This window comes from Amyelois transitella, chromosome 13, assembly GCF_032362555.1.
Source record: "Amyelois transitella isolate CPQ chromosome 13, ilAmyTran1.1, whole genome shotgun sequence".
Taxonomy (NCBI): Eukaryota; Metazoa; Arthropoda; class Insecta; order Lepidoptera; family Pyralidae; genus Amyelois; species Amyelois transitella.
In genome coordinates, this window is record NC_083516.1 from 6,943,090 (window position 1) to 6,962,304 (window position 19,215).

The following is a 19,215-nucleotide window of genomic DNA, read 5'->3' on the forward strand; positions in this document are numbered from 1 at the left end:
ACATAATTACTCCTATTATTTCTTCTTCGCATTTACATAAAGGAATTGTGAAAATTTGTTTAAAAATTAAGTGCGCGTTCGGTAATAACACCTCGGCTCTTTGTAGCGGGCGCTTTCCACACGGCAGTATAGTGTTTGTATGTTGAATCCTGATTTACATAGGAAGGGAATAGGTGGAAAAATTTGTCACCCCGGGGGACACTGCTAGAAGGGACTACTGGGAATAATCGCGATCTCCCGCATAAAAGTATGTAATACAGAATTGCTGTCTTAATTTCATCTTACGCAAAAAAGATAAGTACCTAGATTCGACACGCAAAGTAGATAAAATGGCTCATGTAAAAAAGTCTGATAGTAGGTATCGACACATTAATGTTCATTCCGAGGTTCATGCAGCTGATAATCATTCGGAGCTCTTCACTAAAGATAAAACGAAAGTGTGATAACGCAGCTGCCGTGGGCACACTGATTTACACTATTTAATATCTGCAATTCATGACCTTTCCACTCATGGATTGTGGTAATAGAAGGACATCGGTCCATGGGACAACTCAATGGGACTAGTGGGTTAGACCGCATTGTAGAGAGGGTCTAACCGGTACAATCGCACGTAAACATTTCCTTTATATGTCCATTCAAATCCCTAAAACCGACATAAAATTTTCACAACGTGTGTTTTGAGTCAAAATTACATTTTTTCGAAAATTACACACCTCTTGGGCTAAGGCAGAGCAAAATTCGGCGCCAATCTTAACACGGCCGCTGGGTAATTACCATGTGTGAACGAACCCTTCGTATCAATATTTGTTTTCGCCCCGAAGTGATGTTTTTTGCCCCCGACTCCGCCGTTTATCGGGTAACGAGATGCGGCACATTATAATTATGACGGGCCAACCAGTCACCGTAAAAAAGGGCAGGTGTGACATGCTATAGTCTTTACGTGCAATCACACGCAACCTGTTGCCGATTAGAAAAATCATCGTGAGCTCTGATTACATGTTGGGGATGTTGAAAGACTTTGTTAAATAGGTACGTTTATGGAAGAAAGTATACATGACATTTATCAAGTGGTTTAGTAAGTAGATCTAAGTGTGCGAAAAACTTGTGTGATTTTCTAACGTGGTCATTGAATAGACCAAATAACTGTAAAGATGGGGAAAAACAACTTACCTATTCATTTTTGTATTGGCGAAATATCATCTCGGTAGTTGCAATTGGTATGCGGGGCCGGGAGTCCGTTAAACTAACTAAGTAGGTACCTTTATGTATAAGTTTGTAGGTCTACTAATACATAATAAATGTTTGCAACATCCGAAAGGGTAAATATGAAGATCTGTTATACATAATATTTAAGACCTTGTTGTACTCATATTATGCAAATAAAAGTTTGAATTTGAATTTAAATATAGGTAATGTTACTATCTTGGGACTTTTAGGTAAAACGTCGCAGGTAAGAGTGATGAGAGATAATTTAAAAACCCATACAATAACTAAAATTTTTATTTGGACTAGTTTTACACAATCTTTTAGAGGGCTTGGATTTGGTTATAAACACGAGCAAGTAGCCGCCACAGTATAGCGAGCTATTCGGTGAGCGCTGAAGTACTAGACCAAAGGCGAACACCGGAACCGCGCGCGTGCATTTATAAAGGGTCGCGGTGAAGAGGGGCGTAGTGGCACGCGTCATTACCTATGTATATTTTGTACAAAATGTAAGGACTTAAATACCTTTATCTATCTCCTAGTTTTCTTTTAGGTATCACTTATAATTTTTATCGTTGCGTTATTGCGTTTACATACAAACAACCACAAATCAAAAATGCAAAAAAATGCTTGGACATTTAAACCTTTCTGCGATGTCGTAAAAGTAATGGACGGTGAAAGAAAAGAGTTTTTTTGTTCACAATAGCAATGTTATTGGCGAACCCTTACAATTAACTGTTAACAAAGTATTTTACCGGCTTGGGCGCGTGTTTGCCAAACATTTTACTTCCTTTTGTCGTCGCAACTCGTCAACTTCACTGTGCCTCTAGGGTCACCATAAATTTCTCGATTTTCCTGACAGAAAATATCTAATGTTTTATAAAAACCGCACACCGTTTTTTTAACTTTTTCTAACTAGTTTTTCATCGTAAATGAGTATTTAGTAGGAAATAATAAACACAACGAACTCTTTTAAAATAAGTAGAATGTTTTTCTCCAGCTACAAAAGAGTTGTAAAATATATGAACGAAGTGTAAAATGATATTGAGACGATTAAAAAAGAGTTGAAACTAGTTCAATAACTCCTTTTAGTGGAAATGCAAATACTAGGTAATTCTTAGTTTATTCAAAATAACATATCGGTATTATTAGCACAAAAGTATTAATTTTTGTTTCATCCTTGATAAACGATGTCTAACTAATGATGGTTGGACACATTTAATTTGTCGAAATTATAAATAGTATTTGTCCTACAAATCCAGCAATTTGAGACACCATAAGAAGGACGGCGGGCGGCAATAAGAGATGAGCGATAAAAATTAAGAAAAAGTTTACGACCCGCCAAAGGCATGTTACGAAAACAGCCAACAAAGCTTAACGGCCAAACCTTTGTGAAGTTTGCCAGTTTTATAACACTCTCCTTTTGTGAAACGTTGCTTTGGTTGCGCAAAAGAACATAACGGATGGTAATTTTGGGGTGATGACAGTTATAAAGGTTGTTGTTAACATTAACTACACTTACACCAACCACAACTAAAATATTTATATAAGCAATTTCATACATTGAAATCATAGGTATGAATTAACATCAGTCGCGACTTGCGAGATAACAATTTTAATCGCAATTCCATCATAAATCCTTTCAGATTTACGTGGCCTTCAAGTCTTTTCGAAGCTTTTGGATCTAAGTATATTCCCCGTAAGATAGAGCAGATAGAGATATGTAGTAATTTATAAGAATCGTTTTAGCATTTTTACAATGATCTACATACATATTAAATTGAATATCTTAAACGGATAAATCCCTTGTTGGGCCAGATGTTTAGTAAGTAGGTACATTATTAACAAATGTCACTACATTAAGAAGTATAAGTCAATTGCATTATAAATAATGTATCTATGTTAATTGTATTTTGGTTAATTGGGGTATTAAATTAGCGGTTTAAATAATATGCCCAACAATTTTTTATGTTACAGATAGATATCATCTATTGCTGAGACGCCCATTTGTGATATGGAAAAACAAAAATTCTTATGATATAGGTATTTAAAACGTTAAGAGTAATTTCACACAAATCGGCAGAAATCAGCTTAATAGGTGTAATATTTTTTTTAAATTTTTGATTAATATTTTATTATACTTCGATGAATCTTTCCCAGAGTTTAAACTTATGCATTTGAATTGCAACAAAACGTTACCTTTATTTTTGAAGCTTGTCATTGAGGCAGGTATCTTTTTATTAACAAAGAGCTGTGTGATTTGTTTCGGTCTGCCACTCATCGACTGTGTCTCAAACACAGTTCGTCCCAGTATTGCAATTCTGGGAAATAAAAAAAAATAACCCCCATCGGAACCCTTTGTCGTCAAAAGCACGGCCAAACTTTTATTGCTACTGAAAACGACATGACCGTTTCAAATGTTTTGTAATTACTTTCTAAAGTTAATACCGCATCGAATTGGAGGACGAAGAAATACATGAGTACGTCGTTATTATACAATAAACACATTTTTCGTATATATTTACATACATTCTTTGTGCTTATCTTTCTCTAATATTAATCTTAAGCTTTGTGCTAACCTACCTATTTATTTTAATTTGTTGTAACAAATTAAAAAAAATAGGTAGGTACTTTACAAAGTGTACTTTGCACAAAATTTTATTGATTAGTAGAATAGATATAAACAATTTCGAGCTTTAAACTTTATTAATCTTGTCATTACTAAGCTGCTTTTTATTTCAACAACGGAAAACTGGCAGAATGAAAATTGTACAAGTAGGTTTAAGCATGATAAAATTGACAGTGTGATGGCTGGTGCAACAAAAAAATGTTATACTGGGAAATAAGCTGTCCGTTAAACAACAAAATATGGCCGAACGGTATCCAATAATTTACAATGCTTTGCTCTATTTTGCATCGTAAAAATTAGTAAAATGGAGCAGACGTATTGTTTGTTGTGATTTGACAAAAAATGTCGGTGCATCGGCGTCTATAATGGCTCTGTTAAAAATATTTGGACCGTTAATTGTAACAGTTGATGTTTTATTATTGTATATTTTACAGTTAGTTTATTGTCAAAAAATGCCTCGGAATATGGGGGCCGCCCGTTACTTCGGTCGCTTCGTAGAATCATATGATAAGGATATCGGTAATTTTACAACACTAACAAACCACCGGTTTTTCTATTGCTTATATTTATTATTGTTATTTACTGTCATTTCTTTTTTAGATGAAATCCGTGCTTCCATGACATGAAATTGAAAATTCCTACATAAGTTGAGAACATTCTTGTATGTTAAGTATCAATATAGACTCTTCTGTTATAGCAATTATTCAGAGACGCGACGTTACAAATCTTTCAGTCACGCGTGAATATTTCAGTCACGCATAGCTCACGAAATAATTTCTTAGTTTCGTCATGTTAAAATCACCATAATTAGTCGGCGGCGTGGTCGGTGCGGAATTCAGACAATAGAAAATTTGAATAAAGACCTTATGTGAGCGGGTGGGCTGCGTCTCCGTTTGCATATGCAACAGTTTGCGGCTTGGGTTTCAAAGTATTGTCATACAACGTGTAGGTGCAGAAAGTCATCCAAGAGTCCACTTCGCACGTTTGATGTATTGCGGTTAGAAACTTTGGAAAAATTTCTAACCGCAATACATCAAACGTGTTGTATTTACCATATAATATTTTACCGACATTAAGGAGGCTGGTAAAACAAATAAATTATTTAAATTAGTGTGACTTCATATTTATCACTAAAATTATATAAAATACACTTGGAAAGTTAATAAATTTACCAGATTTCTCCTATTCTTTTCAAAAGATTTTGCTTCTATGACGTCAGTTCTTACGGCGATGATAAGAACTTATAGGTTAAAGATAGGTGTTTTTTTTTATTAATATGGACTTACTTCTCGCAAATACGTAAAGGCTTAGAAAATAACCATCTGTAACGTCGTTATCTTAGTTTTATCTACTGCGGTCGTCTCGGCGCCTGCCTTTGATGTGCGGGCGGTAGACACGTACAAATTTATGCCCAGTGTCAATACATTAGAGGCGTCTCGCCTGATGTCGTCAGCGGCTATTTGAATAAATAGCTACACGTGTCCAATGTTCTGCATCTATTTAAGATGATATGTGAGTTGCTTTTCGGGTTTCAATATCATGGTATTACTTATTGTGGATAGAAAAAAAAACCTTATACGAGTAGAACTTAAAGTTTAGTGCTTCGTGACAAATGTACTTAATACATACCATAGTCTTATAATAAAAAAGTCGTTGTCTTTAAATGAAATTTTAAAAATGTTGAAACCATTATAACTTTTTTTACTATTAACATATTTTGTTTATTTGCCAAGCTGCATTAAAATTAGTTTAATGAAAAATAAAACGATGAGGGATTTTAATATAATATTATAATAATATTTTTTCATAAAATTGTTTCTTAAATATGTTTAAAGTAGAGTTATAAAATTTCATTTCAACAATGTGCTCTAAAGGCGTGATACAAGATTTCTTTTACATCTATGAACTTACAGCTATGAAAGAGATTTTTATTATTTCAGCGCTTCGTTAACCGAGCCTAGGCTATAGATACACGTTATCATATCATCTAATCACCGCCGTGCATGGTATCGCATCGTGCGAAGTGCGAACAAGCGCTTGATAACGCGGAGGCACGCGAGAGGCCGCACGAACCGCGGTCGCGTGCCGTGCCTTCCCTCGTCTCGGGCTCCCGTGCCGTGGCGGACCCGCGACAGTCGCACGCCGACCGCCGTCCGTGACGCACGTATTTTACTTCCACCAATTATCGCGGCTACCAAAAGTTTAAAAAAATATGCAGTGACTTTAGAGTGAGTGTAACGATGGTGACTGGTATATCGGGAAGCCCGCAGCAGGGCGCGTCCAACCCTGTGGCCAACATGACTGCGCCGGCGGAACAGAAGAAAACTAGCGATAATAGAAGGGTGAGTTATAAATTATTATGTATATAAATTATTATGTATAAAAAAAAAATTGTAAAATAATTTATGTATACAATAAAAAAAATATGAAACGACATGAGACGTCATAATTTATTTAAGTTATTTAAACTGTACTTATGGAAAGTATTTATCCACGCCGGTGACATTAACGGGGTAGCGGTAACAACTTGTCATTAGAAAAGAAAATGAAGATTTTATTTGCACATAAAATATTGGTCATATTTTTTCTTTTTATTCCTATAAAAACTAAACCAAAATATATTTAATAGATTAAATTAAAGTTTTAAAAGTAAATAGAAATAACGAGATTAATAAATGACTCTTGTATTAAGTTATAAAAAAAAATTATTAACTGCATGGCACATGAGATGAAATATTTATTTTTATAGTGATATAAGAAAGAGCTGCAAGAGACATCAACGCGCTTGAATTAAATATTATTGTAACAAATATTATTTTTTTGGTATTTTTATTTTTAGACTTGGAATCAATGTTAAAAGTTCAGTAGTATACCTACCTACGTGTTTTATTAGTTATCTTCGTTTTACATAGGTAATAGGATATGAAGGTAAATATTTAATCACATTATATTAAAGTTTATTACAATTTATTCATTTTTCTTCTTATTTTTGGCACAATTTTCTAGGCTTTCTGATAAATATTATTTTTTCATCTTAATGTAAGTAGATAATATTAAGATGGTAAAATAATATTTATCAACTTGAGGCCCATAAAAAAATTTATTAATACAAAAATTACTTATCATTTTCAATACTAGTTCTTTCTCTTATTTTGGGTAGCGCATTTGCACCTTCAGGCGACAAACTTCAGGGCCCAGAATGCGTTTAGTTTATAATACATTATTTTGTCATATTTAACGATGTGACGAAAAAATATATATTTAAAAAACACTATGAACAAATCTACTCAGTTATATGAAAAATTTTAAAATTGTTTCTAAAACGTAAAAAACTCAAGTGTAAAAACGTCACTACTCCCTTTCAGTCACATTCTGTATTAGCACATAGTGTTGTTCATATAATCTCCGCGTTCTACGTCCATTTAGCACAGTCTCGCAAACGGCGCGAAGTAACGCGTCACGGCCCGCACTCACGATTGTCGTGACCAGCGACACGTCTGTCACACGGTCACACTCAATTTCAATCATTTAGCAGTAGATCACGCCGTATTTACTTCAAATTGCGCAAATACTTCCATACCATCTGGAAGAGGAGGAAAGACACAATATTTGCCAGCAACTTCTCTTCACGCGCATTCATCATTTAGGCAATGGGCTGGCAACTTGTCATTGTCTCTGAATATAATTCCCTCACTAACTATCCAGTTAAATGCCCTTCTATAGGTACTTATGATTATAGGCTTTACACGCCCAGTAAGGGATAAAAGTAGAATATCATTGCATTTCAACGTATGATCAAAATCCATATTCTTTATGGAAGACATTAAATGGTATATTGTCAGACATACGTAGTATTGTTCTCCGATCATTGAAAAATACATTAAATTCACAAAAGTCATCAATTTACAGTTTTCACCATTGAATCCATTGAAAAATACATCATTGAAAAATACATTAAATTCACAAAAGTCATCAATTTACAGTTTTCACCATTGAATCCAAACCAAACCGACTTTATTATTGAAACAGTAATTCATTGAACACATTAGTATTTTTTAAAAGAATATTGCAAAATAAATCTATTTGCTGTCATCTGTACACTGTTGCTTTGTATGAATTTATTTATAAATTCGCGACAGACTCAACAAAGTGGCAGTGGAAGTATTTACGATACGGCCGACTCGCGTAATCCGAGCGTTGAAGATTGGCGCCGCGAAAACACTAAGATTTACAATGTTTTGACTTTAGCCTCTTTATTATTTGCGATTATGTCTGAAGTGTATAAATTATACAATTATCTTTAAATATATAAAGATGGAAACATTGGAAAGATAAGGCTCAAACGAATGACCCACCTTGATATAATTCTATTCTATTCATGTCATCATGAGTAGTACCCTAAAACTACAAGCTTGCATGAAAAGATTTTTGATTGTGGATAAGCAAAATAAATATGCATGAATGGTGGCAAGTAGAGAGATGTAGGAGAGAGTATCTTCTTCACATAGGCAGATATCTATCACTTTATTAAAGAGGCGTTATTATATGTTTGTCTTTTTTTTTGTTTTTATTGGTGCCAATAAATAGGACTACTTCATCTCGTCCCCATGGATGTCGTAAAAGGCGATTAACTTATAAACTTTGGATTCTTCCTCTAGGCGATGAGCTAGCAACCTGTAACTATTTGAATCTCAATTCTATCATTGGGCCAAACAGCTGAATGTAGCCTATCAATCTTTTCAAGACTGTTGTCTCTTGTCTACCCGGCAAAGGATATAGACGTGATAATCTGTATGTATGTATCTCCATAACACGTGAAAAGTAATGGGGCTCTGTTGCCGTTACATTACCGCCTACGCTGCACCGCCAGACACTTTTCGTAAGTATGCTAGTTATAATGTTTTCATTAATTCTTCTCATATTATGAGAGACATAATGGGATAAACTTGTCTCATTTCTTAAAAATAATAACTATTGCACTGTCATAGTAATATTTCAATTGTTCCTAAGAGGCTTAATGCGAAAAACAATCTTGTCTTATTCTTGAAAATAATATCTGTTTTTCTGAGAAGTCGCAATAATTTAGTAGTGCCAGTGTTTGTTCTATTTCTTTTTCTAGATGTTTAGATTTCTACAGCTAGAAACTACTACTATTCATGTCTCAGACAATGTAAGATAGTAGTTTATCCGCACGCAATATCACCTCCCACATGGATCCTTCCTATCTTCCTGCCCGTTCCTTACTGTATATTAGAATTTAGGGTTCACACATAGTGACGGATTTGTATGATTAGTGAATGATTTAAATGATAGAAATATAGTCTTGAATCCTTTCAAACAGGCGTACCTAATGAGTAGACAGCCTTAGTTGCGTTTCGCTTAAATGTTACATGTTAAAGTTTTTTAAAGATAAATCACAACTAAATTGTTGTAGGCATTTTAAATAAAACTATTATAGTTTGGTAAATAATTCTAATCAAGTTGTTAAGTAAGGTATAAATTATTATTCCACTATCTACGTCCGTGGAACGTGTCTCGCGATCGACAGTGACCAACCCTAGCGTTTGCAGACGTGCGTGGTGAGTCAGTGCGTGGGTCGACGCGGAGACCGTCGGGTCGCGTGGGCTCTATCGTGGGCTAATTACCGTGGGAATGTGCGCAGTGTGCCCACGCCCCTTCGACACACTAGCGAGGCGTCTCATCTTTACTCAATTTGCACGATTGAATCTTCTTGATTCGCTTCTTAAATGATGTATGGATCTGCTAAAGCACTTGATTTTGATGAATCCAGATGCCCAGACGGTATAAAAGTCTCTAATCCGTCTAATTCAAGTCACTAACAACTATTGAATCAAATATAGCCAAACCCGGCTTTAGCTGCGCAAGCGTCGTCGCATGCAGGAATAAGTTCTAGTATTATCTAATTACTAAATGAAAAAAAGATAATTAAAGGATAAAATAACCTTTTAAATTTAATATATGGGCGAAAGAATCGCATGGAGCAGCGCTTAGTAGCAGTGCCGCAAGCCGCTTTGAAACACAGGAAGCTATTACGATATAGTAGTCGATCCATCATCGAGTGATAAAATCATGGCTGCCGTGAGATCGCTGCTATCGCCGGCGTCATTCGTCCCACTGCCGTATAGGGCTTCCACTGAGGAATGACAGACTTAGTATGCGTTGAAGTAGTGACTCAGGGGATTATTTTGTACTAATGCGATGTATAACTTCTTAGTCTGGTTCATTTTAGCTGGGGTTAATTTCGATTAGGCTAGTATTGTCAAATGACGAACCTCATATCTAAGAGGGTCTTTTGAGTGTAGTAAAGAACTCTATACATACATATATATTATTGCTGTATCCATTGTGGGGTAGACGGAGCCGACAGTCTTGAAAAGACTGAAATATCATGTATAGCTTTTTAATGGAATTGAGATTCAAATAGTGACAGGTTGCCTATCGCTTAATCTTAGAATCTATTAATTTCCTTGTTCTGTTATTTTGTTTATTTGCTGGCATGTTTACTTTTATTTACAGTATACAACATGTAAATCATGAAACCTTGTCATCCCTGAGCCCACACGGGGCGCCGCCGTCGCGTGTAGCGCCCACGCCCGCTGCGCCTACGCATGCGGGTGTTGTTGATATGCTGTGTAATGATTCCGATAGCAAATACACGCGAAAGTTTGTGGGCTTAGATGTAGGATGAGATCGGATCTATTTAAGGAAATACTCGCTTCTCTCCAAAGATATTTTCTGAGTCAACTACATTTATTTAAATGAATGATTATTGGTCATGTTGATCAAAGCTGGGTAAGGTCCTGCTGCACAATTGTGAAGGTCAGATGGAGTCTTTTCTTGTAAATTCTTTTTTTTCTACTTCAGAACAGTAACGCAACCAAGACTTAAACTAGGAGGACAAAGAGTCGCTGCTTTCAATTGTTATAATTTAGGATAGAGCTGTGAGAAATCAAGCAAACACAGCGCATTCGTCTACATTTACGCTTCTGTAATTCTATGAGAACCGAAATCACTATGCTGAACTGATTTTTATAAAACTTGATTTTAATATAGTTTAAACTTTTTACAAGAACATTACATGGGGAAAACAGGAATTTTAGTTTAAACGCAGGCGGAACTGTGCACGAGAGCTAGTGTTCACATAAATATTTTGAATGCTTAGTGCGAGGATTCTTTACAAACAGAGTCACGAAGATCACAAGAGTAGCTTCATGTGACCTGGCTTACCCACTACTAAAACGTAGACATGGGCGCAACTTCGCTCCTGAAATGGGACTAATGTAGTGGAAGGTGATCCGAATATAACTTTCTTCTTTCTTTTATGCAAACATAGCATAACAGTAGTATAACCTTGAGAGATAACATAATTATAGGCGTGACTACCACTGAAGTGACATTATCTGTTATATTGGTTTATCCTCATCGCCACGCCACGCCACAAGGCACGTGCGTCTCTAGCCAACACGCGTGCCGGAAGTTCTCCGCTCCCACGCGCTGAAGTTTGGCACGCGACGATCAGACGGGACCTAGTATTTATTATTGTAATCACAGTTTTTTCCCTTATTGTAGCTGCTAGATAACTGGGGCATAGACTCAATGAGAGTACGTACAATGATATGCCTATCTAAAATCTTCATATTTTACGTTATGTACGCATCTTAGTTATAAAATCAAGTCAGCACCCGGGCAACCTGGTTGACAATGACGGTCCAGATAGACAAGGAGTCTTGGTATAATAGAAAAGTCACACAAAAAAGCCGATCCCAAATTACGGGAATAAGTTGAAAAAAGATTAAAATTTTAAGTTACCTAAAAAACAAAGTATACTAACTTAATCCCAGTTCATGGAGCGCGATTGGTGTTATAATTTAAACATATCTCTTACATGACACGAAGCGTGCGCCAACGCAACCTCTCTGCACTGCCAATGTTCTGCCGTCATCGGGCTCATTGCATTCCGCCGTGTATTTTGGGAATTTCGAGAATCGTTGAACAATACTTGGATCTCGTCCTAACTGTGACACGATGGTTACTCCTCTAGACTGTACACTATTATTTATATATGTGAATAGATTTTACAATCAATCTCACGAGGATTTAAAATGAGGCTATTATCGTTTCGCTCAATAACATACACGTGTATAGATTAGATAAAGTGCACTGTTCACGCCTGTCGTGTCCATTGTTTACCTGTGCGTATCAGCATTCAGCTATCAAGTCACGTTGGATTGCGTGTCCCCTGCATAAACAATTTACTTCCGTTTGATATTTCCTTGTTGTACTTATTTGCATAATCTTATTCCAGAATGTTTATTTTATAAGTTTCGGGATCAAAAATGGTAACGGTTTTCGCAGATGCTGTAATCTCATTTTGATCCATGAATAAACCTTTATTTTTTCTCTAAAATGTTCACTACGTAATGATCAACTCACATGTCCATAATTTTTTTCTGTTACGACAATCAAGATTTATCTTTGAAATGACGTAATAATTCTCCTGTAGTTTTTTAGAGCGTGTGTAAATCATTTGCCGCAGACAGGCCGGGCGCGCCGTGGCCGGCCTCCAGACGCGGGTGTCACACAAACTGACAGACAAATATATGTATCAGCTGATATTTGTACACGCGCCGCACTGGACGCGTGCCAGGCTGCGGGAAATAGTTTCCCGCTGGATGCGACTGTTTGCTTGCATCATTTTTAAATAAGTTTTTAAACTCATATGAAAGTGGAAAGTTGACTTAATGTAAAGAATAGAAAATAGCTACATCCGTACTTCCATAATAATATAAATCCGAATGTGAGTTTGTTTGTTTGTTACCTCTTTACAGTTAAACCGCCCAACCCAATTGCATGAAATTGAGCATACATATAGAATGGAGAAGGACATAGTACATTTCACACCGACAGATCTGCAGGTGAAAGCTAGTAGTAATCTGTAAAAATAAAAGAGGACACTGATTGACTGACACGTCAACGCAACACAACGACAAGCCTAAACTGGTGGGTCCATAATATTTGAAATTTGATATGTAGGTTCCTAATGTGGACTGCTGTGAGTGCTAAGAGCTGATTTACTGAAATTCACGCGGGAATAGAATTTAATGAGATTTTACTTATACGCGAGCTTAGTTCGCGGCGAATTTGCGTTTGCATTCCAAAAAAATCCTCATTATTGAGCACATTTTCTTAGTTTTTTGTGGAACTACCGATAGGCAGAGTTAGTTGTTACAATATTGTTCACGCTCTCAACTTTCAGACGGTTACTCTGAGGATAGACGTGCGTGACTTTGCCAAACATTGCGCAACCCATCACGTTGAGCGCTTTTGTTGCTATTTATCGCCGGCGTCTATGCCATAGTAATGAAGTTAAATACCAAGCTAAATTAAATCCGTCCTTTTTTGTAATGAAGCGTTATACTATGAGTTAAGCACTGAACCGGAAATAACTCCAAGATGACGATGACTATTACAACTTAAACGATAGAACTACCACACTATTTATAAAAGATTTATAGGAAAACGGATTTCCTACAAATTATATAATTCCTTCTCATGGATTCAGGATTAAAGTAATGATACATACATATTTTAGAATTAAATTAGAGGATTGCATAATGAACAGCTAAAACAGGGAATACCTGTAGGTACCCAATCTATCTGCCTACATGAATTCAGAAATAGCACGCTAGTAAGCGATTAGACTGTTGATATAAATGTTGTGAGAACTTAGGTGTGGTATGGCGTGGTGGGCGTGTGACTGAAATAAAGTAATAAGAGTACGGAAATAACTCTTTTTTATTGGTCATCTACAGAGTTTATAATCAGCAGAAATCAAAGACGTGCTTCATCTAATGTTATCGGGTTTATTCGAGTCGAGAGAAACCGAAATAAATTAACGAGACATAATGTTTTTTTTAATGTTGTAATAATTAATAAAGTAGGTAATTAATAAAAAGGGCTATACTGTGAGGTATTAAATGTTTTGCTATACATAACATATTTTTAGAGAAGATATATTGCATACAGACATAAAATCACGCATATTTCCCAGATGACTAGAAATAGGCTACATCGTTTCCAATTGCCACGATATCTACATACTACTTTCGCTTCATCCACATTCATTAATCTGGTCAATGTCGTCGGTTCAGGGTATCCTCTGACATAACTTTCCCCTGAAAGTTTAAAGTGGAATTTGAGGAAACGTTTACTAGATCCCTATTGATTTTTGTAGAACTTGATCTTTGTCAGCTCTGGATTACAGTTGATTCTATGCCTAGGAATTCGTCAACAAGATCTACCGTATTGTGTGATGTGTCATTCTGTAGCCGAGTTCTGTAGTCTCTATATTTGGGTTCGTCACCTGACAGTGACGTCGCGACGCCGCGCCGGCGGACACGTGCCTCTCGAAATGCAATCACACTAATTTGACTTACCTACATATTATTTAATGAGAAATTATTTGTTTGTTTGTCGTCCCTTGTAGCTTTATTTACTTGACCATTATCTTCATGAATTCTCACATATATCAAGTTGGGATTGAGGAGAACAGAGAATTACATACAAAACAAGTACTCTGTTTTGTTGTCGGAAATAAAAGGATGATGTTGTGGAATTTGTGACAAATCACAATGTGCGCGAGCGATATTGAGAGCAAAATGTTGTACTGAATTTCTTGATCAAGTTCTCATTACGAACTTAAAAATATTTTAGCCTTTCAGATAGAGACATCTCCATTTGTTTTTGTTTCAGGCAGTAGTGATTCATTCAGTTTACATGAAAATTTTATTTATCAATATTAGTACGAATAATAATTATTTAAATTATGATTTCCTCATTTTTCATATTTTTTTGTCAAATTTAAATACATCTACATATTGTACCTACTGCTTTAAAGTTTTATTTATAATATACGCCGTCTTTAAAACTAAAGGCTAATATTGTATACCCTTTATTGACTTACACCAATTGGGTAGAGGCTGGTGTCCTGAGATACAGGCTTTGCTTAGTTCAGTCACCAGTCTCTCACAATCATACTAATTTAAAATATGATATCCTCGTCATAGCAACTAATGTATTATTTACGAGTAGATTGTAGATAATTTTTGTTTTTTTTTTTCTTATAATACTGGCCACCGTCAAAATTAAGCGACACGTCATATGTTACCAAAGGGTAACAATTTAGCCGCTGTGTTGTAGCCGTGTGGTTACCATTGAAGTGCTAACAAAGCGTCACAGACAGAAGCACGGTGCACAGTAATTGCTGCCATAGAATCTAGGGCTGGCGGCGGTAACTTTTGAACGGACCATTTAAAATATTTATTACAGCTTTTGTACACAATAATGCTAAATTTTACTTTATAGATAGTTGGTGAAAGATCAGATCAAGAATCCCCTAAAAAGACTACCATTAAGATCGTGACAAGTATAAAGATGTAGTCTCTACTTACCCCTCTATGACGGAGGCGAGATTTTATGATGATTATCATTATCGCTTATTGCATACTGTTCAGATAGGAAGCCGAAAATATATAAAGTAGTATCTGTAGTCACAAGAATACCACATGTAAACATACATAATGTCATGATCAATCTTTAGGTTTCAGACGTGATTTTATTAATAACTTAACGATAAAAACAAATGAGTGATAATTCATACGGTCAATATTGTCTTTTTCACTATGAACAGTCAGCCCTACACTGTCACGTGGTCGGGTACGCGTGACGCGGGCGTCACCGAGTGCGTTCAATCACGGCGACCTTCACCTTGGCAGCGCACGCGCCGCGCCATGTAATAGTGGATTAGAGCCGCGCGTGGCTAGGGCAGGCTGTAAAAAGTTGAGGCCTTTGATCTATTATATGGCCAATATTTCTTATAAGAAATATCTTTTTTAAATTAAACATGCTGATTTAAAAAAAAAACTTTGTATTGCCGAGAAAATGTTTTTTATTTTTTGTTTAGTCTAGAGTTTCAGTTTCAATTAGATTTAAGAGGTACAAAAACATGATTAATATGTTTTCTTATTTTTAATTGAACAAATCAATTATATGAGTAGGTCATATAGTAACTGTAGTAACATACGATCTGGAATCGGTTATGCCGTCACGTTACCCAATGTATTATAAGAATCTTGTAATAAAAGTTAATAAAAGTTTCCAGATTTCTCGCTCACACAGAGACAATTTCATATATTTACCGCAGCCCTATGTCACGCTCCATACGCAATGTCACGATTACCGTTCTATTTACAGCCAGCAACTACTTACAATAAAACTGCAATAATAACAATTCGATCTGTATAATAAGTCACTTGGTATTTTTTGCAAAAGTTCTACGAATTAACATTGCGTAGATTACATACTTGCATATTCTTGGTCTTTACCCATTACGAGGTAGACCGTTATTGGTCTTGGATAGACTGATAGAATTGAGTAGATAATGACAGGTACGAGTAATTTGTGTAGAATTTTTATGGCGTAGATTGGCTATAGCGTTTAAGTTGTGGGAAAATAATAAATAATAAAATACATGCATCATTAGTAATTTTTTTTTAAATATGTTTCTAATGATTTCGTCATTGTTACAGAGCAACAAGCCTATTATGGAGAAGCGGAGGCGTGCGCGCATCAACAACTGTTTGAACGAACTCAAGGCGCTCATCCTCGACGCTATGAAAAAAGATGTGAGTGGTTCATTCAATTTCTTTATTTTTTTATTGTACAACTTACATTTTTATGACATCAGTGTGGGTAAAATTAAAGTTTTAAGACTTATTCATACTTATCGGTTTCGAAGCGTCAAATTCTTATTCATATATGAATTTTAATAAAATATCGTATATCAAGTTTACTGGCCCGATGCAAGAATCAATAATTTTAAAAAGAAAACTTTAATAATAAATATGTACATTTTGCCATGCTACGATTTGCTACGAAACTACGACAAGACTACGAGTGGCTACGGTCGCTACGATATTTAGTCGCTCACGAGACTTCTACGATATTCATCTACAACATTTTTTTTCTTTACAGCCGGCCAGACACTCGAAGTTAGAAAAGGCTGATATTCTAGAAATGACAGTAAAGCATCTCGAAGGTCTTCGTTCTGAGGCGGCTTCCCCAGATAGGTTCCGTGCTGGTTACCGTCAATGTGTGTCTGAAGTGGCCAAGTTCCCGGGCTTAGAAACCGGGTTGAGGAGGAGACTTGTGAGACATTTAGAGAGCTGTTCAGTCACCCCGGGAACTAGGCCGCTGGGAGCCCCGACGCCACCTTCAGACCCGGAAGATGCAGCTCCTACTCATTCTACTATACTCATATCAGGTATATGTTTACTCGATTTCTAGTTTAGTAACAAATATTTTTTTAAATCAACTTTAAGCTCTGTTACTTACCATACGCGCACATGCATATCCCGTCTTTATCCTTTATGGATTAGACACAGTAAATAGTCACGAGATTCGAAGGTCAAAATCATCTTGGAAGTGAGATTTAAAGATAACTACACTAATAGTAGTTTTTTTTTATTTTCGGGGTTAGAGTAGATAAAATTAGATAAAACTAATACTAACCTTTCTCCCACAGCGGGTCCCGGTTCAGGTGTGCGCGTGGTGCCAACGAGATTGTCCAACGGGGACATAGCACTAGTGTTGCCCGCCGGCGTTAGCGCAAGTACCCTAGGAAGCGTCCCCACTCTCGTGCCACTCTCCCCACGAGATGCCTCCTCATCCTCCTCTTCAGAACCCAGGTGTTTCTCCCCCGCCAGCTCCGGCTGGAGTACCCCCCCTCCTCCCACAGAAGAACCAGCCCCTTTAGCACTCGTCACCAGAAAACAACCCCCCGAAGACAAACCATGGAGACCGTGGTGACATCCCCCTCATTCCTTCACTCGATTCTGTGATATAGTCTTATTTCACTGTACATACTACAGAGTATTAAAGTTCCTAGTATAATACATAAACAATTAAATAGAAATATTTGTCGATTTTATAGAGTTACTGTGAGGTCAGTACGAGTGTGTGATACGTTAGTTTTGTTAATAACGAAAGTTCTGTTTTTAGAAGTTGATTTAAGTTATACTAAGTGTAGATTTTGTGGTTGACATCTGTGGCAGTATTTCATGTATGTAAAGGGGCACTGAACCCAAATTAAATTATTTACGTTACATAGAGATAAATTATTAGGACTTAGTGCCATGTACCTTTATAGTTTATTACAATAATTAAGACAGATTTAGTTACGTTTATCAGTACAGTATCAATAAAACGGCAGCATAGAATTCTACGTGCCTTACAGCAAAATCGTATAGTCTTCCATTATGTTTAAGTTGTTTCGATACTTCTTATGTAGCGAAAGGAAAGTATTCTTATTTTATATTTACTCGTCTAACATGTTGAACTAGAATATATGATTATATTTTCTATTTCCGCTATATATAGCTTAAATGTATAATTAAAAATATTCTAATTTTGTAATAAACGAGTGACATTAAGCCAGTTTATTTGCAGTCAATTTATTGTAAACATCTATTTTTATAGCGTTATACAGAAAGGGAGTATCGAATTAAGTTAGTGTATAATGATAGCAGTGTAAAAATCGTATTATTTAATAAAATAATAATGTGCTCAACAATATAATTTGTTACCGAATAAACCAGTAGTCGTATAGTCTTCCTCCGCCAGTTACCGCGCTCGGGCACTTATTAAACATTTATTATATATTATTTATAATAAAAACGCGGATTTTGTTCTATAAACTTGTGAAACAGGCTTTTAATTTTATAGAACGTATGATTTTATCGTATGGTAGGTTTTTATAATCGTTAATTTCTACGAACAACCTTAATTATAGACAATTTATTTTATTAATTTGATGCCTGTATCTATATTTTATATGGAAATAATAAAGTGATATTATTTAAGATGTGTAAATGTAAGCTGATGTACCTAAAAGAAAGTATACCTACGACATTAATGTAAAAATAAAATTATTCAGAAATAGCATCTTGTTAATTTTTTTTGTGTTTTAATCTAATTTTTATGTAGGGAAAAACATATTTAATAAGAAATCCTGAAGCTTTTTATAAGAATTGATTGGTTGACCCGGAAATAGCTGAGAATCATTTGGGGGAAAAAAACAAAAGACATTTAATCGCCTTAAAAGCTTGTTCATGACTTGTTTTAATGTTTAAACATGGACGATTCTACAGAAAGTATTACAATGCGCACAATTTTTTAAAATATATCTTTGTCTCCTATCTCGGGTCTGATGGAAGAGATTTCTTTTGAAATAGCAGAACCAATGTAATTGGTTTCTTTGTTTAATATTTTCGATGGTTTCTGTGAACATAAATTAGTAAATAAAA

At 35.7% G+C, this 19,215-nt stretch overlaps 1 protein-coding gene across 1 annotated transcript; it reads left to right on the forward strand.

Annotated features, from left to right (window-relative positions):
* Nucleotides 1-5,882: 5,882 nt before the first annotated feature.
* Nucleotides 5,883-18,850, forward strand: LOC106132109 (protein hairy). Its single transcript, XM_013331434.2, has 4 exons — nucleotides 5,883-6,174; nucleotides 16,441-16,536; nucleotides 16,886-17,174; nucleotides 17,436-18,850. The coding sequence occupies exons 1-4, from the start codon at nucleotides 6,073-6,075 to the stop codon at nucleotides 17,717-17,719; spliced, it is 771 nt and encodes a 256-aa protein (XP_013186888.1). The 5' UTR covers nucleotides 5,883-6,072; the 3' UTR covers nucleotides 17,720-18,850.
* Nucleotides 18,851-19,215: the final 365 nt, after the last annotated feature.

Excerpts from the sequence above, each read along its gene's own strand:
- LOC106132109 (XM_013331434.2), top strand. The coding sequence starts at position 6,073 with ATGGTGACTGGTATATCGGGAAGCCCGCAGCAGGGCGCGTCCAACCCT. Across the intron at positions 6,175-16,440 it reads AAACTAGCGATAATAGAAGG|AGCAACAAGCCTATTATGGA; the intron begins GTGAGTTATAAA and ends TCATTGTTACAG. Across the intron at positions 16,537-16,885 it reads TCGACGCTATGAAAAAAGAT|CCGGCCAGACACTCGAAGTT; the intron begins GTGAGTGGTTCA and ends TTTTCTTTACAG.